This window comes from Chelonia mydas, chromosome 14 (genome assembly GCF_015237465.2).
Source record: "Chelonia mydas isolate rCheMyd1 chromosome 14, rCheMyd1.pri.v2, whole genome shotgun sequence".
Lineage (NCBI taxonomy): Eukaryota > Metazoa > Chordata > Testudines > Cheloniidae > Chelonia > Chelonia mydas.
The window spans coordinates 9,088,630-9,110,128 of NC_051254.2; the positions used below are offsets into that span (position 1 = coordinate 9,088,630).

Below are 21,499 nucleotides of genomic sequence, written 5' to 3' on the forward strand. Positions count from 1 at the left end.
GGAGGGGAGAGCTCCTAGGGAAAGAGCTATCCAAGAAGGGCCTGGGTCCAGGGATTTATCAATAGCCATCAGGCCCTTGGCTTTTCCTCTGACTACCTAGATTATTTTTCCCCCCATCTGATTGTCTCCTCCCAAAAGCTCCAAAGCAGACACCACATACAGTATGTCAAGTATCAGAGACTGTGAAGAATGGTTTCTACAGGGAAGATTGATTGGGCTTGTTTAACATCAGTTTCACCCATCATTACTCTGGTCACCAGCTGTTCCCAAGCAATGGCGGGGAAAAAAAAATCTCACCAATGCAAGGTGTTTATTTTGGGGTTTGGGAGGGAAGAGAGAATTAAAAGCTGGAGTGAGACTCCTTCGTCTGATGGTTCCTTGACCCCAAGTAAGGCCCCAGCATATGCACAGCGCCAATTATAATCAGATCCCGTAGCAACCCTGCCAGGGATCTTTGTGTTTTAAGTGAAAGATGAACTCCGATTGGGGACCCACTCAGAAGCAAATTGTGTGACACGGATGGCGTCAGGTAGTCACCCTGACAAGCGTAGCCTATTATTCAAGAGCAGGTCCTCTGTGGATTGGCCCCAGTGCAGCTGACAAGGGGGCACAGCGAGATGGCAGCCCAGAGGAACATCCCTTTGCATAATGACCTGATTAGAAATCACTGGCATGATATGGCAACAGCCCCTGGGTCAGATGGCAGCAGCTGTGCTCCCTGGTGGGCTGAAGCAGCTGAAAAGGACTTGAGCTCAAATATACCATCTACAGCACCCATCCAAGACATGTGCTTTACAGATGGCACATTCGGGAATGGCCCAGCCACCGCTGCCACCCAGCTGCCTCTGGGGTGGGACACAGCGCGCACACTACACTGATGTCATAAGCTGGCCTTGTCCGAAAGGCCTAAAGAAGTTAGGTATTCAACTCTCACTGAGCTGGGTGCCTAACTCTCTTGGGGCCTTTGAAAAACCAAGCCACACACAACAGGGGAAGTGAGATCCAACATCTCCAGATGAAACTGCAGCATTTTCAGCAGCACACAATTAGCCAGCTGGGAATTTGGCCAGGGCACTAGGCTTAGTGACTCTACTCTTGCAAAAATGTCATTGGAATTTACACGAACACAAACGCTCCAAGGCCTGCTCTCACCCCAGAATGGTACCTACATCCACAGAGTGCCCCCGGCACTATGCTAAATGACTGACTCTGAGAAGAGAATGCCATCTACCAAATCATCTGCTTAGGAGCTCTGCACACTTCTGAGTTCAGGAGATCTGGCAACATCAGAGACTGAAAAGTTTTCAGACCAGTGCGTGCAGCCACTAAGCTAGACAGAGTGAAGAGCTGGAAGCAGATCATAGCCTCAACTAGGCATTTCCTGGATTTTGTTAGTTTGTGTCACACCCACAGCTGCATTTATTTTCTAAACATATACTTGTGGGTTAGCAACAACAGCCCTATAGAAACACAGTGTGACCTTCATACCTACGGGGAAAGTGCTCACCTACCAGATCTCTTGAAAGGTAACTTTGGAAGCCTTTCAAATGTGACAAGCATAAGTGATGTTGGGGGGGGGAGAGAATGAGAGAAACCTCCAAGTTGTTTTGACTAGCTAGCCGGCTGGCACTGTTCCTATAGAGACAGGACCTGCAATCATATCAGAGTGCTGAGGAGTGAGGCTAAGCACATAGGCAATTTGCATAGCAGTATTTGGCCATGTTGCATCTAAGACTTTAAGAAAAAAATAAAATAAAATAAGAAAAAAACACACACAAGCTTAAACATTAACATTGCTTTACTTGTTTTTCACATGCAGGGCAAGATGTTCCAAACAACGTATTAGCAAGAATAAGCGTGTATCTAAAAAAACCCACTCAGCATATTAAACTGAAATGGAAGAGTAAGTATGCCACAGAAAATCACACTGACAACGCTGAGGTAAAATCATCTGAATGCAATTTGACTTCCATCGCATCTGGTTTCCCAGACATTTCAGAGGTGGAAAGGGGGGACAGAAATACATTTTTGTAAAGAAACTTCCTCAAGCTTTTACAAATCCAGAGATGCATCAAGCTGACAATAAACTTGCCTGAGCTGTTTAAGACTGGACTCATCTTTCTAGCATTTTTTCTGTGTATTAATTATATTTATTAGTTTCCTAACACATTTGGGCCAAATCAAATAGCAAGCGCCTGCAACATTTGAACATGCAGTCTCCGCACAGGCAAAACTCCCACTGGAGTCCGGGCAAAGATGGCAAGCCGCAGCCCATAAGCCATTTTACAGTCTACGGATATCCCTATGGAGGTCCCATCAGGTGATCCTGCCAAGGTGCCCACTGAGCCAAAAGGAAAATAAAGCCACTGGTTCTGGCATCGTTGGTGGGGAAGGAGGCAGGCAAGTGAAAGGGAATAGGCAGAGAGAGCGAGCAGGATTCTTAACCTAGGTCAAGGGGGAGGAATCAGAAACACTCACCCTAGCTTGAAGAGGGGAACCGATCAACCCATTGTAGCCAATCAGCCCTGCCACAACCTGCACTGCTTCACTGCTTTTAGCCAGTCTGCCCAATAAGTCTGGTTGGAAATTTGTCACCCGGGTTTTTCCCCTTAAATATCAGAAGCGATTCACAGCGACTTGTAAAGAGAGAGAGAGAGAGAGCGCACGCGCGCGTGAGAAAGTGTAAAAATCACTGTCATGGTCAGAAGCATCCATTCCTCTAGTCCCCCCCACCAGAGCCCACCTCCACTGGGGTACCCAGTCCCAAAGCATGATGATGGCTTCTATTCCCAGCAGGCTTTGCATTTATGGCTAACAATGACCAACTGAACAGCCTGATGCAATGCCGGTTGGGAAGTTAGCGGAAGGGAAGCCAGCCATGGGAGGGGGCGTCCTAGCAGAGGACAGGCATGTGACAAGGTGGGATAGGCTTATTAATAACTATTTGTGTTGTTTATGTGATATCAGCAGGGGAGCAATAGTCACAGAAACAACATTTGAGGATCACAACATCAGACTTGATGGCCTGCTGCTGATTTACTGGTTGCAAATGTCGCGGGGGCGGGGGGGGAGGGGGGAGGAGATATTCCCTTCTCTAGGGTAGTTGATACTTTTATTGTTTGCACTGCATGTGGTAAGAAGATACTAATAATCTGCAGGTAAATTTTGTGGCGCACACACACAGACAAGCACTGAAATACTGAGGCCCAAACAAAGTAATATTCATTCTAGTATATGTGATTCTCACCACAGTGATCCATCTAAAGAAAGACAGCACGTTAGGCCAGATTTTCAAAGCTAGGCAAATTAACTTGCAAATATAGACTTCTTTGGCTGCCTAAATCACGTGTACATACAACCAAAGAACAAACACCAGCCAGGTATTGCATGAGTAAGTGACCTGTGAGATAGGATGGTCCAGGGGTTCACGTGCTAGCCGTGGACTTCAGGGGCCTGGGTTCAGTTCCTTGCTCCAGCACAGATCTCATGGGTGACCTTAACCATGTCCACTTGCTCTCTCTGTGCCTCAGTGCCCCATTCGTACAATGGAGAGAATTGCCCTGCCCTGGGTGTTGTAAGGCACGTGCATAAGGGTCATATGAATACTTGGAAAAAGAAAAGGAGTACTTGTGGCACCTTAGAGACTAACCAATTTATTTGAGCATAAGCTTTCGTGAGCTACAGCTCACTTCATCAGTATGCATCCGATGAAGTGAGCTGTAGCTCACGAAAGCTTATGCTCAAATAAATTGGTTAGTCTCTAAGGTGCCACAAGTACTCCTTTTCTTTTTGCGAATACAGACTAACAAGGCTGCTACTCTGAAACCTGTCATGAATACTTGGATCACTCCTGGAATGCTGCATGCAGTTCTGGACACCCCATCTCAAAAAAACCCCAAACCATTAGAACTGGGAAAGGTTCAGAGAAGAGCAACAAAAATGATGAAGGGGATAGAACAGCTCCCATATGAGGGGAGATCAAAAAGACTGGGACTGCTCAGCCTGGAAAAGAAATGACTAAGGGGGACATGAGAGAGGTCTACAAAGTCGTGAATGGGGTGGAGAAAGTGACTAAGGAAGTGTGATTTACCCCTTCGCAGAACACAAGAACCAGGGGGCACCTGATGAAATTAACAGGCAGCAGGTTTCAAACAAACAAAAGGAAGTATTTCTTCACGCAACACAAAGGTCACCCTGTGGAACTCATAGCCAGGGGATGTTGAGAAGGCCAAAACTATAACGAGGCTCAAAAAAAAGAACTAGACAAGTTAATGGAGGATAGGTACATCAATGGATACTAAGATGGTCAGGGACATAACTGCATGCTCTGGGTGTCCCTAGCCTCTGACTGCCAGAAGCTGGGACTGGATGACAGGGGATGGATCACTTGATGATTACCTGTTCTGGTCATTCCTTCTGAAGCACCTGGGATTGGCCACTGTTGGCAGACAGTATACTGGGCTAGGTGGACCATTGGTCTGACCCAGTATGGCTGTTCTTATATAGATAGATGGCCATCTAAAGGCAAACACCTGATGTGAGTGCACACAGCAGTGCTCACCTAGCTTCAAAAATCTGACTCATGAGGCATTTAAGATCAACTAAATGCATCTGTTTCCACCTCACCGAGTAGCATTTCCCCATCTCTTGGGCACCTACCCACTCCTCTTTGATGATTGCAGTCTTGGGCCTGCAAGGGAGATGAAAGAGGGCCTTCTGGTTAAAGCAGGGGATTAGAGCTCTGTTAGTGACCAGCTGCACCATTTTGAGCAAGTCTTGACTGCTCTGTGCCTCAGTTTCCCTTCTTTCATAGTGGGACGATGATAAATACTCACCTCTCAGGGGTGCTGGAAGGCTTAATGTTTGCAAAGCACTTGGAGACACTCAGATGGCAGGGCACCATGGAATCATTATTATAAGAAAGAGGGATCCATATAGTATCAGCACACAAGAAACTTCCCATCATTCAAGAAAAATAACAACGACAACACACCACTGCCCAACCTCCCAACACATTCTCTCTTAAAAAAAAAAAAAACACACACACAGTGCAATTAATTTCCATTGATTTTTTCCAACCCGAAGCCCAAAACGGCAGAGTCAAAAGGTTAATGCTGCGTGACAAAGGTCAGCAGCAGTTTGGGGAGGGAGGAGAAAGGGAGGCTTTGTGGTCTCAGACAGCGGCTGGCTGCGCCCCCTTACTCCACTTGAGAAATGTAAAGTGATGGCAATTGCGGAAAGAAAGAGGATTGAGAGCCCTACTCAAGCCCCGAGTCTTTGTGGCTTACAATAGACCCTCCCTTGACTCATTAATCGTGTGTTTCATGGACAGCGTGCCTCAAAGAGCAGCAGATGACACATGTCCAGCTGCCATCGTTGCCCCCATCTCAAGGTAATGGGGCAGGGGCAGGTGCTCTTAGCGCCCTCTGCTCGAGACTAATATATTCTGCCTCCTTGTCTTCTCCCTTTCATCTCCTCCAACAGGCCACGCTGACAACTGTAAATGAGATTAGACTTCAGGGTATGGGACAGATGCAGAGCCCCCTCTGTGCGGTATCAAATGAGCTCTCGCAGTTTTTAAGTTTCTTTCCCCCTTTTACAAGCCCAGTCTTGGTCGGGAAGGAGGAAAAATCCCCTAGCTCCCACAAATGTGCCTAATTCAATGATCTGGACAGACAAAGCTAGACCCTGCTTTTTGGGCCTGATCCACAGCCCCTTGATATCAGCAAGAGTCATCCATTGACACCACTAGGCTTTGGATCAGATCCTTAGTCCACATTAAAAAAAAAAAAAATACACACCCTGCCCCCCAACCCCCCACCCAGGGGTGTTTCGTAGTTTATATTATATCCCACAAGGTTCTGCTTGTTGACACACTGCACTTAATAGGGACAGTTGTTACAATTAGGATTGGCCAAAATATGTTTAGTGTTAAAGGGACAGCAACAATTTGACATCTAGCCAACGTTTTAAAGGAGTTAAAAGTAGTTTTAGAAAATACTCTGCATCTCCTTGAGCCCCTCGTCAGTTTCTGCAGTTTGATAACCACCATTTTCTTCTTCCCCATCCCTGTTGCCTTGTGTAAAACCCACATAAAGAAGGGGAAAGAAGTGATTTTACAGGGCAAACGGAAAAATTGGCCATGCACGGTCAATACCTCAAATTAAGCTATCTTGCTGGTTTTGCTAAACACTGCCAGTAGACGTTTCCTAGAACAAGAGTAGGGGAAAATAATTCATACTAAAGTGTGATTTTTAACTCAATAGTGTCCACATGAACAAACTGGAATCACTCTATAGCATGGGATATAGATAGTGTTAACTGTGTTAAAGCTACACTGAGAAAGGGGTCACTGTTAAAATAAAGATAATTTACTTGAAAATAACTCTTTGCCTGAGTTACCACCAACTTTGATCAGTGGGCCCAATTCTGCAAAGTACTTTTTACCTTCAATCATTCAGGATCCAGGCCTATAGCCAAAAGGACTTAAAAGTCTCATTGACTTTCCCTTGTCTATGCCGGTTGGTTTTTGCATTGCACTCATCAAAGCTAGCCTAGTCACTTTCACTTTCTGGCTGTAGTCCTTTTTCTCATGCACTAGCACAAGGCTGTTTTGTTTGCATCTCCACAACTGCAGGGAAATGGCCCTTTCCAAGAAAGGCAAACAGCAAGGACTTCGCTGCAAGCAGCTTTTAACCATGGCTCTGAAATGGCAGCAAACTGGGCTCAGCTGCATCTGTTCCTAACACTATTGTCATCAATTTAACTTTCCCTAGCACAGACAAGAATGCATCATCTGGTCTGTGGTATGTCTGCAGAGTTCTTACTGAGCTCCAGCTTCCCATTAGCTGCCCACACATCTCCTGAGATTCTCAGTAAACTCTTTTTCTCTGATACCATCACACCCACATCGAAATTTCACGGAAGAATCCATGCCTTCTCAGACAGCTGCAACAAAAATGCAGTCCAGACTCATAGGCAGATGAACCAAAGTGATGGGGTAGCAAAGGCTGTCTATTTAAAGCAAATACCCTGCTGTCACCCATAGACATTGACCAAGGTGTGGGGAGGGGGAGGTGGGTACTTAGACACGGGAACCCATCCCATGAACCGATCCTTGGCAGCTCAGACACGGAGGCCTGGACAAAATTACTCCAGCTTTTGGAACCTGATCAATGAGCTGCTGAAAAACCCACACCCTCCCCATTAGGGGAACAGCATAAACGTGGGTCTGTTGTGACAATAAACATTGCACATTTCTATAGCCCACTTTCATCGGAAGATTTCAAAGCACTTTATCACAGTGATTAAGTTTCACTCATCCCCGAAATGGGGATAATTGGGGCACAGAAAAGTTGAGCAATTTGCCCAAGGCCACAGAATAAGCCCGTGGCAAAGCTGGGGATAGAACCCAGGGGTCCTGACTCAGTCTTCTAATTTAACCACCAGGCAAAGCTGCCTCCACATGGGAATTGGGAAACACCCTTTCCCTCTTTCTGTGAGAGAGAGAATTAACTGGGGTGTTATTTATGCAAGGCAAAAGACAATGGCCACATTTGCCTTCATGCTGCCAAGACCTGCCCCCCAAAAGCTGTCTCTCTGCCTCACCTGCAATGTAATCCATCTCAACGGTTAGCAAGAAATGAGTCCTCTCCAAATGAAAAGCAAGAGATTTTAGGGAGGAAAAGAGCAGCCCTTGCTTTGCTCAGAGTTAGGATTTTAAATGGAAACGAATGTGTGAAATGCTCAAACACGGCCTGAGCCCCATGGGAGGTGGCAGATGCAGAGCTAAAGTGTGCGTGGTCGGGGGTGTTTATGAGCACAATAAATAAATGTACAAATCCATATAAAAGTAACCAATGAGTTACTACTGGCTAAGGGCCATGGCCCCAAAATGAAAATGCACCACAGATGCACTCTGTGGAATAGGAGCTGCAACACTGAAAATCTGTCTGTTTGCTCAGCCCCACTGAAGTCCAGAGAAGTTTTGCCATTGGTTTCAATAAGCCCAGGATTTCGCCCTGGGCATGATATATTAAAACCTCACAGAAGAGCAGTCAGTTCTGAACCCACCTGTTCTCCAGGCTTTATTTATTTTACTTGTTTAAAACAGAAATTGCACAACTCTCATCTCCAGGATTTTCAGACTGGCTGCCTAGGGTGCAATTCACCCTTCTGCAGGGGGCGGTGTGGATCATTGGCAGAGATCAGCGAGACCAACTTGAGCCAGTTGCATATTTTCCATCCAAACAAACATATAGATCTTATATTTAACACAAATGGTTTCTGATTAAATGGAAATTTTTGCCAAAAAGTTTCTGTTTTCATGTTTGGGTGTTTTACAAAAAAAAAGCCAACCCCCAAATTTTGTACTTTTAAACTGAGAAACGTCCAGTTATCCCAGGGAAACTCCCAAATTTAAGAGACCTTTTTTTCAATAAAAATGAAAAATATTTTATCAAAAATTCTTGGGGGAGGGAGAGCAATCATCTTCCAACCAGCTCTAATCACCACATTTATCCTCACGGTAGTTCCATCGCCCTAGCAGCCAGAGCCTGGATCACAGCCTGTGAATTCTCAAGGGCTCCCACTCTCACTCTCCAGAGCTTTCACCTGCTCTCCTCCTCCCCAGCTGTTCTCTTTCACCACAAGACAGACTGGAGAGACCTGCATGGTTCAGCTGACAGGGAGTAAGGACGGTAATACTATGAGCCAAGTATCAGAGTGGTAACAGCACAGGACTTCCAGGAAGACCGGTCCTCCCTTTATTTTAATGCACACAAAATCCTTGGGCACCTGTTTTGCCCTCCAGGCTAACACACAGGAATTGGGTTTAGCACTTTACAACAGAGCTGCATGTTTCAGCGCATCTGTGTTCTCTAGCCAGTGCCGCAGAAATCCCTTATATTGACCTCATGTTTCACACAGATTCCAGTTGGAATTAAACAAAACACACTCCTTTCTTGGTGCAGTGAATTTCTGGATACAGGGAATGTGTTTCATGACAAACAGCATCTCACTATTCATTGCTAAGCTAATGGGTTTTCTGTCTTACTGATATAATGCTGAAGGAAGACGTCTGCTTTTTGCTTTTGCCCACAGGCAACAAAGGCTGTATTGATTTACTCAGAACTTGGGACTGGTTTTTCGTGGGTTGCATTCTCTTTGATAATAAAGCCTTATTGACAAGGCTTAAATTTCAGTTGCAGCCCTAATTCAAATGTGGCTAATTATGAGAGATTTTGATTTACAGTCTGTTTCCCTTGTCATTAGGGAAATGTACCACAAATCCAACTGCCATCAAGCCATTTTTAAAACATGACACTTCTGCGGTTCAATCAAGATCTCTGCACCCACTTAGACCCTGCTGATTCCTCTCTGAGCCCAAGTCAGCTACAAGCCAAAAGCCCCATCCTGCAAGGATTCAAGGACTTCAGTGCGGCGTCAGGGAGCTTGCAAGATCTGCCCCAAAGTAAAACGAAATTTTGAAACAGAGAAGAATTCAGAATGGTTGAAATAAACATTCAAGCCCAACTAACGACTGATTCCTATTGCAACCCCGCCCTTCTGAATGGGAGCAATCCATGTTAATACATAGAATGCTAACAAATTAAAACATACTACAGAGATTTAAATATGATTGACCATTTCAATAATCTAGTTACTACGCCTCCCATCACCAGCTGGCTATGGTGCAGCACACTGACAAATGCTACTCAACCTAGATTTATGGATTAATAATAGAGCCTGGCTTAGTGGGTTATAAATGGACACTCGTCATGGCTAGCAGCCAGATTATTTACTGAATGATAACAGGACACCTCTGGCCACAAGGGCATCCCTCTGAGGAGACTGCACCACAGCCTTTGGTTTTGTAGTTTATTCACATTCAGGATCAGGGTTATTGCCTCATAAAGCAGTGGAGAAATCTCATCAGAACTTTAGTGCTGCTAGAATGATGCCAACATAAGAGGAACCGCTCACTTACACAAGATGATAGTCACACACACAAGTCTATGGCATTAAGAGCCATAGTTTACAATTTCATTTACACAGTGCTTCAGTTTAGAAGCAAGTCAAGGAGATAACCCTAAAAAAATCTACTTAGCATTTCATGGCTCTAGATGGAAGGAATGCCACAAAGCAAACATGCTAGTTATAGCATCTAAAATTATAATCCACGCTCCAAATTGATAATCTGGAGTGTGGATTATAATTTTAGATGATAAAACTTGCATCTACATCAGTGGAGCTACACCAATTTACACCAGCTGAGGATTTGGTTCCTATACATTTAGTTGATAAAATTATGGATTTCACTGTGGAAACAGATGCACCTGATTTTTTTTTTAAACTTTTAAAATTAAAGGAGCAGGTTCTCTGCTGGCAGAAACTGAAGTAGCTCCATTGAAGTCAATTTACCAGCTGAGGATCTAGCCGAAAGAATGTAGCAATCATTAGGAAGGTGCTGGATTGACAGCCTTGGAAATTAAGGTCTCCTAGCCCGAGAACAGGTGCAGCACAATTGGTAGCAATGCAAGCGCGAATGCGCGTGCGCGCACACACACACACACACACACACCCTCAGCTCTGACCTGGGGGAGATCACCTCTATGGATGGCAGGGTCGTTCAGTCTCCAGGGCCCTTTCAAACCCTTAGCTGCACTAACGGCACTGCCAATGGGGATGGGGGGCAGGTAACCGCAGTGGTGGTGCCTATGAGGCAGACACCAACGCGCTGGGATCTGGATCGAGGCAAAACTCGTTTCACATGGGCCACATATTAAAGCCCTAGTTTGAAAACGTACGCAGCACAGAGCAGAGGGGAAAGTCTAATGTACAAAGGAAAGCAAGCTAGCGTTAGAGTCTCTCTCACCAGAAGCAGGATGATAAAATATAGGAATTGTTCACATACCTGATCAAACAGAGCTTTCCAGTGCTGATAGGTAAGAGGCAATGCATAAAGGAGGAAAAAAGGAAAAAAAGGTATAAGCAATTATACTAGAATGCAATTCATTCTGGAAATATACTTTAACAGGCAAATAATGGAATAATCTAGTGGTCTAAGCATGGGATAGGGAGCCAGGAATTCCTGCCATCTAATCCTGCCTCTCACGGTAACTCGCTGCGAGGTGTTGGGCTAGTCATACCTTCTCTGTGCCTCGTGACCCGATCTGGGAAATGGGGATAATAATGTTAGCATCTCCGTGCAGAGGGGAGGTGTTGTGAGGCTTAATGCCTCTGCAGTGCTTCAGGGGTGTCAAGTGCCAAGGGTTTGCCCAATAAACCTGTGACATCAGCTGTGCAATTAAGAGAACCATGCAGGAGTTACCTGGGAATCCCCTCTCTACATACAGAGTCAGGTGCGTATTTACATACAGTTAGGTGCACACAGCTGTTGTAGCTTTCAAGTGCTTTGGGAACACTAAACAAGCCAATCCTTGGCTACGTTTTACATTTTGCAAAACCTCAGATCTAAAGCGCTCACCACCGCATTCCCCATCAGGCTCACAATCCATCAGAACACAGGAAGCCTGAGCAACAGACAGCTCCCCAGTAGGACTTTCAAACCTGACATAACAGCGTCTCATTCCTATGGGGCATTGTGAAAAGGAAGAAGTTGCCATGTGGCAATGTGAGGGTGATACAGTAACCCAGCGAGTTCTAGGGTCCCTATAAGAGTTAGTCCCAGGATAGTATTTGAAAGCCCATTCATACCTATCCTGCCAGCTGGCTACCCCAGCACAACACTCCTGATTTTTGTCTCCCTCACTTACTTATGAAAGCAAGGTGAGAAAAATATCAGCACCAGATTTCACACAAGCAAAATGCATCTGCTGTTACATGCAGAGTAGAGCTCTGGTTAAAGTCTTAACTATTGAGTAAGGAATATTTCCCTCCAGTCAATTTTGGAGCTTTGCCTAGTATGCCTACCTAGGGGAGAGACCGTGGTTTACATATTAATTCACTGAATTTCCATGGAATTAGTTAAGCTGTTGTTCGAGTGGATATTCATGTATAAACTCCCAGTTGTCCCTGTAAATCTGCCCAATGCTTTAATGTTTTACGATATTTTAAATCCTGGCTTTGTTTAATGTCACTCCGAGTGCTGTAATGACAACACTGGTGCCATTCCCTTGAAGCCAAGGCTGTGGCAGCATAACCTCCTTTGTATGCATGTTCCCCCCTCCCCCTTTTTTATTTTTTTTAAGCGATTAGCATTGTATAAGAATCGACTGTGTGTCAGTTCTTGGCAGACAAGCCAGTGAGCTTATCTTAAGTTTCCAATAAAAAAAAAAAAAAGAGAGAAATATCAGATCCCAGTTTGGCCTTGGGCGTGCTCCTAACACAATGGTTTTAATTTTCAGAGGGTATCCTGCAGCCTCCTAGTCCCAACTTGAAATTCACTGACTGATCGCATGGGGGAGGGGGACTTTCACAACATCATCTGTAACATTCTATTTACAGATTGCACATAAATGATTCCTGGCACTTCTACATCATCAACAAAATAAGCCTCACCACCAGGCTTCCAGGCTGGTGTATGTTATCTCCATTTTACTGACGGGGAAACTGAGGCACAACACTTTTAAAAAGTCTGCTCCAACTCCAGCTGAAGTCAATAGAAAGATCTCAGAATGATTTCTACGGGAGCTGGAGTGGGCTTTATGTGACTTGCCCAAGGTCACACCGCAAGTTAGTGGCAGTGCCAGGATTACAATCCAGATCCCACTGAGCTGTGTGCTTTTACCTTGAGGACATTCTTCCTCTCCCATTCCTAGAGTCCGCTCTGGCCCAATTCTCAGCACTTTCAACATCTGTTGACATTAAAACCATAGTGAAGCTGCTGAGCACACTGCAGGATTAATGACTGGATTCTACAGCAGGCTGGAGTAGCTCAAAGGCATTGCTTGCTTCTCTCTCTTCATATCAGTAAGGAAACCAGAACACTCTTTCTTAAAGGCCAGCCAAGCAGCTACAGTACTTACCAGAGAGACCCCAAAAACATGATTCTGTATAAAGAAGTGTTGGGAGACTTAGGGCCCTAATTATATATGCTCCATCCAGGCTCTCATGTAATGTTACACATGGGAATTCGCCGCTGACCACATATAGTGCTAAAACCCAGAAACAAACTCAGTTCTCCCAGCTAACAATACCTGGTTTATTACCCTCTGGGAAAGAAATCCAGTACAAAACCAGTATCTACATGCTTCTAGAAGGATGGACCTATGAGGACAGAAAACATTCAGAATTTGGTCACTTCTCTCTGTGACCCTGGGCAAGTCACCCCTTGAATGTTATACCTATACAGGGTGGTCATTTTATATGTTTTGTATTTATAAATGTTATTTCATTTGCATTCTTGCTGATGCCCCAAAAGCCTTGGTGGAGGGCACTTGAAAATAAATGTATTAATTATTATTATTATACTTCTCTGCTTCAGCTTCCTCCATCTGTCATTAGGTAGATTCTTTGCCTACCTTACTTAAGAGACATTGCAATGGTTAGATTGGCCATGATCACGATTTCCTCATGCACCCAAAACTCCCAGCTAAGTAATTCAGCATACAAGGAGTGAATGTTCAGCATGGAAAATGCAAGATTGACCCATTAATGTTTGTAAAGCACTTTTATACAGGGAAAATCCACACAACAATTCAGCATTTACATTGAGGGATTCATTTGAAGAGCATCAGATTCTGCCTGTGGAGAGCACTGGTGTCTCCCAAGTCACTTGGAGCAGGGGGTGAGCAACTGGGGACAATAAACTGCCAAGAAACAGCAGGACTGTAAAAATAGAATACATGAGATTGGTAGTGCAGACTGAGGCCTAAATAACAAATGACTCTTTGCCCTTAGGGCCTGATCCAGCACCCATTGAAGTCCATGGGAGTCTTTCCATGGATTATTATCAGCACTGGATCAGGTCCTCACACAGCAGCTTTCATCTTAGGCTCTCCAAACACTTCAACACTTCACTGCCCATCTCTACTTCTAGAAGATTCAAAGCATCAAGACCACTTGGTAGCCCGGTATCAGCATTCTGCACTGGGATATGGGAGACTTGGGTTGGAATTCCAGTGCCAGGTCCCGCACTCCACAGGTCAACATGGGTCATCAAAGCTAAATGGGTAGACTGAGGTGTCTTGTGCTTCATAAATAAATAAATAAACAAACTGTTCACAGGCTGGGGGATGCACAGCAAGATGGGGAGGCAGGGAGAGTTCGCAAGGGTCTAGGGCAGGGGTGGGCAAACTTTTTGGGCAGAGGGCCAAATCTGGGTGGGGAAATTGCATGCAGGGCCATGAATGTAGGGCTGGGGCAGGGGTGCAGGAAGGAGTGCGGGGTGTGGGAGGGGGTGTGGAGGAAGTGGCTCAGGGCAAGGTTTTGGGGCAAAGGGGGCTCAGAGAAGGGGGCTGGGGTGCAGAAGAGGGTGTGGAGTGCAGGAGGGGGCTCAGGGCAGGGGTGTGGCAGGGGGCTCAGGGTGGAGAGTGGGGTGCAGGGAGTTGGGGAGCAGGGTGCAGGAGGGGGCTCAGGGCAGGGGGTTGGGGTGCAGGGTTCCCTGTTCCCAGCCAATGGGAGCTGCGGGGGGAGGTACCCACAAGTGAGGGCAGCATGCGGAGCCCTCTGCCCCCCACCCGCAGGGCCACAGGGATGTGGTGCCAGCCGCTTCCAGGAGCGGCACGGGGCCCACCATGCCACAGGGGTGGCAATCCCGTGGGCAGGATCCAAAGCCCTGATGGGCTGAATCCAGTGCCATAGCTTGCCCACGCCTCGTCTAGGGGGTTCCAATGGAGATATGAAAGGCTCCTGGGAAATACATGGTTTTTTCCTCCAGCACTTCCCTGTACTGCTGCTTAATGCTTCAGACATTTCGAAAGGGTCTGCTAATCTCCCTCCCATTGATGCTAATGAGAGTTACTCAAGCACCACTCAAGCACCCATGGCATATCAGCCCCCTAAATTTGACCAGTTGGTTTTTGCATCAGAAACAGGATAATTAGAAGCCTAAGTGTAGCACCACCAGTGGAATAACTCGGTCAGAGAAATGAACAGCTCTGTAAGTGCTTAGCTGGCTGCATACTTTCCCCAGTATGAATGCACTCATCATCATGTAGTGATTAATCTTTTACTATCCATGGGTTAAGAGAGCTACAGGATCCCTAAATCTTCTTCTGAACCATTGAAGGGAAGTGGGGGGGGGGGAAGAGATGGGTTCTCAGACTTATAAACACAGAGATGCTGCTCTTGGTACATAAGAAGTTCGCTGTTTAAGAATCTTTAGAGATTAAGGTTTACAACTAAATTAGGCTGCTTACCAGGACTCAGGTTGAAATCTAAGGCAGCGTGTGCACACAGTGAAAATGAAAGAACATCAGGTCACACACCTTGAACATGGACCATGTGGCGCTTGTTATAAAGTTCTCAAAAAATTATTGTAGGGACAAGGTCCTTGATAATATTCCTGAAGCACAAACAACCTTGGAGTGGCAGAAAATATTTATGATAGCCGTGGGTTTAAGTAAACCCACCAACACTTAACTTCTGTTGGATTCTAGGTGGCAAAAATGCACAGTATAAAGTAAGCATGGTAACAGAAGAGATGAATGTTTGTAAAGGATTTTAAGATGAAAAAAGCCTAAAATGGGGATTTTCAAGGGAACCGAAGTGGAGTTAACTACAGGGCTCCTGCTGAAAGTCAATGGGAGCTGATTTCAGAGTAGCAGCCCTGTTAGTCTGTATCCACAAAAAGAAAAGGAGTGTTTGTGGCACTTTAAAGATTAACAAATGTATCTGAGCATAAGCTTTCGTGAGCTACAGCTCAGCCCCCTTTGGATTCCCGGTCTCAATGTATGTAGATTATAAGCGTTTAGGGGCAGGGACCATGTCCTCACACATCTGTGAAGCAGCCAGCTTGCTGCTGGCACCACAGAAATATCACCCTAGAAATTCCCCCTTCCCAGCTTTATTTGTTGGGGAAAGATTTGGCTCGAGGCAGAAAGTCATTGGAAATGCTCTTCTGCCCCTTGATTTCACCGGTGGCTTACGTGGCTAAGGGATATGGAGAGTGGGGGGCAATTCAAAAGGGGTTTGGGAGAGGCGGGGGGCTCTATTCTTGCTGAAGTTCAGTTATAAATAGCTTGATCCGATTAAAACCGCTGAGGCATGGGGGGGGGGGAAGCAAATGAAACTTACATCCTCTGTGGCCATAGGCAAGACATCCTCCGACTCCAAAACCTCTATTTCTTCTGCTTCGGAGCTGGCAGCCACGGCCGGGGAAGAGCTGGCGCGAGCCTCCGGCCGCCTGTCTCCCATGCTTGGAAACAGCCCCGCGGATCTTTACAGCAATTAAAACTAGCGGGTGCCTGGCAAACTTTCAAACCCGGCCGAGCTTCGCCTCCTCCGTCAGGGCTCCTGCAGCCGGGGCGATCCTGGCAGGGAGCCTCCCGGGCGCGCAGGCAGGAGCCGTCCCGCAGACATGCCGGTGCCAGCGGCTGCTGCCCGTCTGCTGCGGCTCCGGACCGGGCAGGTGCCCCCCGCCGGCTCCGTCGGGAAAGACTTGGCCCCCTGGGAACCCCGCCGCCGCGCCCGCGGTCCTGCCCAGCGCCCCGCACTCCGCATAGGGCCCGCCGGTCATGGCCAGCCGGCCGCCCTCGCCGCCCGGAGCCAGCACCTGCGCGCCACGCGGGGAGCCGGCTGCGCTGTGGCCGCAGAGCCGGGCTCGGCCGGGCGGCGATCTCCTCCTCCGCTTTCGGGGGGAGCGGCGCCTCCTCCGGAGCCTGGGGAGGCAGAGCCCAGAATTGCAAATCAGGGAGCAGGGCGTTCAAAGAGCCGGGGGGGAGGGGGCGCAGCGGCGGCGGCGGCTCCGGGCGCGGGGGGAGGGAGGCTGCGACAAGGACGCGGCGCGGTCTCCCGGCCCGGCGGCTCCGCGGGCTGCAGGGCCGGGCGGGCAAGTCACGGGAGAGACAAGTTTGCAGCCAAGCGCCAGGGATGGCGGGCGGGCGGCAAAGTGCACGTGGGAGCCCAGACCCGCGCGGCCGGCGCAGCGCCAGGTAGGGCCAGGTCCTGGTGGTCCTGACCCCGCCCTAAAACTAGCCCGGGCTCCCAGCCCCACGACAACCCCCCCCCTTTCCCCAGCCCTGGGCTCACCCCCCGCCAACCCTCCAGACCCGGGATCAGGGCCCCACGGCAACCCACCCCCCTTCCCCAGCCCTGGGCTCACCCCCCGCCAACCCTCCAGACCCGGGATCAGGGCCCCACGGCAACCCACCCCCCTTCCCCAGCCCTGGGCTCACCCCCTGCCAATCCTCCAGACCCGGGCTCACGGCAACCCCCAGGCTCCCCCGGCCCCTCGGCAACCCCCCAGCCCTCCCCCCGGCCCCACAGCAACCCCCCAAGCCCCAGGCTCACAGCCCCCCGGCAACCCGCCAGCCCCAGGCTCACCCCCCTGCCCCCCAGCAACCCCCAGCCCCCCCTGCCCTCCCCCCGGCAAACCCCCAGCCCCAGGCTCACCCCCCTGTCCTCCCCCGTCCCACGGCAACCCCCCCCCCAGCCCTAGGCTTACAGCCCCACGGCAACCCCCAGCCCCGGGCTTACAGCCCCTGTCCCACGGCAACCCCCCAGCCCCGGGTTCACCGCCCTGCCCCACGGCAACCCCCCGAGCCCCGGGCTCACCCCCCTGCCCTCCCGCGGCCCTAGGCTCACCCCTACCCGGCTCACCATGCCCCACGGCAACCCCCCAGCCCCAGGCTCACCTCTGCCCTCCCCGAGCCCCACGGCAACCCCCCTTGGCCCAGGCTCACCAGTGCCCTCCACCGGCGCTACCCCGGCCCCTGAGGATACTCCAGCCCGCTGCGCTACCTGCTCCGGGAGGAGGCTCACACAGGTGCGCGCCTGCCTGGCTGGCGCTGCGCTGAACCGCTCCCTGCTGGCAGGGGAAGGGGGGGAGCGACCCGCACCCCGGGCCTTTATTTCTGCAGGGCCTGAGGCGGCTGAGCGCGCTGCCTGCCCTTCCCCGGCAGGGCGAGGGTCCCGGGGCGCCCGGAGGCAGCCGCAGGCGGAGCGAGCTGGGCTGCGGCCGAGGCCGCGTTAAGCGCATCGTCCATCGCCCTGCAAAAGGGCCGCGTCCCCCTCGAGCCTCCACCCACAGCCCCGCGCCCAGCACCTCCTCCAGGGCCAGGCTGCAGGGAGGTCACTGAGCCCCGCTCGGCAGCGGCGGAGAAAGCCCGCTGTCGGCATCCCTCGGCCCCCCCGTTACTGTCTTGCAAACTTCTTCCTCCGCCCTAACAGCCACCTCTTCCTCCTGACCCTGACAGCTGTACTGTCCCTAGCCCCAGCAACCAGCCCACAGGTTCCCTTCTCTGAGCCCTGCTGGCCTCCACTATGCCCCTGTATGGGCAGCCCCTGCTCCCTTTTCTCTGCCCTTCTGATGCTGGACGGGTTTTAACATTAAACCCCTTTCCACCTTCCCTTTGCTGAGCAATTGGAAACAGGGGGCAAGCTGCAGTTAATGGTTTCCTTATTATTTTTAATCAAAGCTCCCACCTTGGGCAGGCCAGTGAACTTCGTAATTCTCAGGATTCTTTTTAATCCTGCACTGTAAGAATTTGCCCCCATCTCACAGATATGGAGATGTAAACGTTAGCCGTCTGGAGTTTGGATTAGAAACTTCAGGAAACCCTGATTGGAAGAGAAAGCCAGCGAGTTTGGTGTATTCCAATCAAAACACAGAGCTAGCCTGTTCTCAAAGAGGAGGTCATGCAATGTAGCGCTACTAAGCTACAGGGTGAAAATGTCTTAGCTTCCCACTTCAGTTACAGCCTGAGCTAAAGCCAAAGGAAATTGAGAGTCAAAACTCCAGAGCCTGCCTGGGGAAACCCAGCAGACCAGTGATAGCCAGGAAGAGGTGATGAGGCAAGTATCCTTCCTTGAAAACAAGGAAGGACAGAATGGCCCAGAAGCTGGTAATGGGACCTAGAACTTTTCACTTCTCAGCCACTATTTCTACCCAGACCGGGTTTGCAGAAGCTAGAAGAGCTTTCCCATTCAGGAGCTGTGTGATGACATGTGAAACAAAAGGGTGGCATCCAAGTGGTAAATAGCAGATGGGAGTCCACAACCCCAAATCCCAGCACAGAAGGCACTCAGAGAAGGCAAGGGCAGAGATCTGGGACCCAGTGTCTTGCTGTCTGTGTATACAAGACTGCATGCTTGACTGTTGTGCATTGTCCCACGGCTGGTTGTGACCTATGGGCCGATTCCATCGGGTCCCCAGGGAGGTCCTGCTGCACTGAGGATGCTATTCTGGACCACAAAAGCATAGAGTGAGTTGTTGCCTGCCTTACTAAAAAGGTCATGGCCCGCCAACTGCTAGGACCCCATAGAGTCAGCAGGAGCAGTCACAGTCCCCAGTCCCTGTCCTTTAACCTCCTAGAGGAGGTTCCTCCATAAGACATTTGAGAATCCCTGGCACAGCTGTAGGGAGATGCTTGCCCTGTATTGTTTTATCTGCTTTGAGGCTTAATGAAAGACTTGATTACAGCACTGTCATTCCGGCACTATCCATTAGCCCTCACTTAAAAGAAAAAACTAGGAAGCAAACCGTTGTTTTGAGGAGTACCAGGATATTCCTGTACAGAAAGCTCTATGTTGATAAAGTGGGCTCTAGCTACATAAATCAAATCTTTAATCAAAAGCGCTTAGGAATTTTCTTTCTAATGCTTTGGAGCTAAAATTGTAAAGCAGATATGAGAGGTAAATGATAGCCCTGAAGCTTGGAACTGAAGTGCAAAGCTTTTACACCTCTGGGTTACAGGTGCAAATCCAGCCAGGGAAAGTGAATGATAATTCAGTCCCTATGTAAGGGCTGTTCAGTTGTCTTCTATGGAATAAATAAATTAGCGAGCCTATAAATTAGCGAGCCATTAACAACAACAACAATCACCCTTGCCCATCTCACAGATGAGGCCGAAGGTCTGAACCAATGAAGACGAGAAATCATTCAGGTTGAAAGGTGATCTTTTCAAATGAGGATCTTGCATTGCAAAGGCCCTTCTGGCACCTAAGGAAGGCTGTCCAATGGTTAGGAAATAACCTAGGACTTGGGTGACCCATGTCCAGTTCTCTGCTCTGCCATAGACTTCCTGTTGTGTGACCTTGGGTAAGTCACTTAGTATTTCTGTGCCTCAGTTCTCCATTTGTGCAATGGGGATAACAGCATTGCCCTGCCTTACCAGGGTGTTGTGAGGATAAATAAGTTAAAAAGAATGTGAATTGCTCTGAGATGTCCTGCTGAAAAGCGCTACGTATTATTTATTATCATTCTCTCATATTAGGATGGGCTATCAATCTGACATCTTTCACAAGTACTAAACTTCTTTTAAATTAGAAACAAAATATTACTGGAAAGTTGAAAGCCTGTCCCATCTCTGAGGATCATTTTCACCAACTCAAAAGGTACAATAAAAATTAGATTTTTTTAAAAGAGAAAGATCTTGCATGTGAGAGTTATATTATGTTCCTCTATTGGACAGGAAATTAACAAGGTTATAATTAGGAGTTTTGTTACAGGCAATTTACTATCTTGTATATTTTTGAGAGCTTCTTAATTTAGATGACTGTTTCCCACACTCCACAACCTGGCAGCTCTGCCTGGTAATATAATAATTACAACGTAGAATGTGGAATTGTGGATTACTGCTGAGGATACAGAGTATGTAGGTACTTCAGAGGAACATTTTCAAGACCCCATAAAGGAAGCCTTGAGAATATCAAGCATGATTTACCTTTGCCGCTTTTTATTCATTTGTATTGCAGTCTTTGTGATGTCTGGTATTCTAAGCAAAATAGTATTTGGTTCTACCCACTACATGTGAAGCAGCTGAAAAAGTCAGTTAACATGCAATAAAAAGCTCTAGGGGTGGAAACCTACCCACATATGACACAAAGTTTTCTAAACCTTCTGTAGCAAATCAAAACAGCTTGTTAATGGGACTTCTTTCAGCTCACAAAATCCCAAAGTGCTTTTACAAACCTTAGCCTCGATCCTGCAACTGGCGCTGAATGCACAGACCTGTGTAGAGCAGGCCTCAGACTGCATCCACCACTAAAATGCAGCAGCCTCTAGAATTAAACAGACGTTTAGGGCAGGAAGTGAAGAACACTGCTTCCGGCTGAAACTTCAGGAGGAATTTAGATAGAATGTATTTACCCAAGATAGAACTGGGCCAGGACAGTGAGGTTAACCCTTTGTAGTTTCATGAGAAGTACCAGCAGAACTTGCATGACCACATGTGGTTGGGACTTGGGTTTCACATTTCACCCCAAAGATGGCACAACATCCCACCTAACTCTGTGATGGGATGTTCATTTTGTGCTGAATAGGCTGGATACCACAAGCCACTTCTTTCAGTGCCTAGGTGTTTAGAAGTGGACTCCTGTCCAAGTATTGCCTAGACCTGACCATATTTAGTTTTAGAAAGACAAGGTGGGTGAG

The 21,499-nt window shown here is 48.1% G+C and overlaps 1 protein-coding gene across 5 annotated transcripts in view; it reads right to left on the minus strand.

The window, feature by feature from the left end:
- The window catches only part of RHBDL3 (rhomboid like 3), a 125,483-nt gene extending 107,362 nt beyond the window's left edge, over nt 1-18,121 (minus strand). For 2 of the 5 annotated variants that reach the window (XM_043528459.1, XM_043528457.1), the window contains exons 1-2: nt 16,201-17,084; nt 10,916-10,939 (exon numbers count right to left, since the gene is read on the minus strand). In XM_043528459.1, the coding sequence (XP_043384394.1) occupies nt 10,916-10,939; nt 16,201-16,320 (144 nt within the window). In that variant the 5' untranslated portion in view covers nt 16,321-17,084. Of the gene's footprint in view, nt 1-10,915; nt 10,940-12,751; nt 12,777-16,200; nt 17,085-17,807 lie in introns of those variants that run through there. The other 3 variants (XM_043528460.1, XM_007055106.4, XM_043528458.1) reach the window with 3 other exon arrangements.
- Between the last annotated feature and the right edge of the window lie 3,378 nt (nt 18,122-21,499).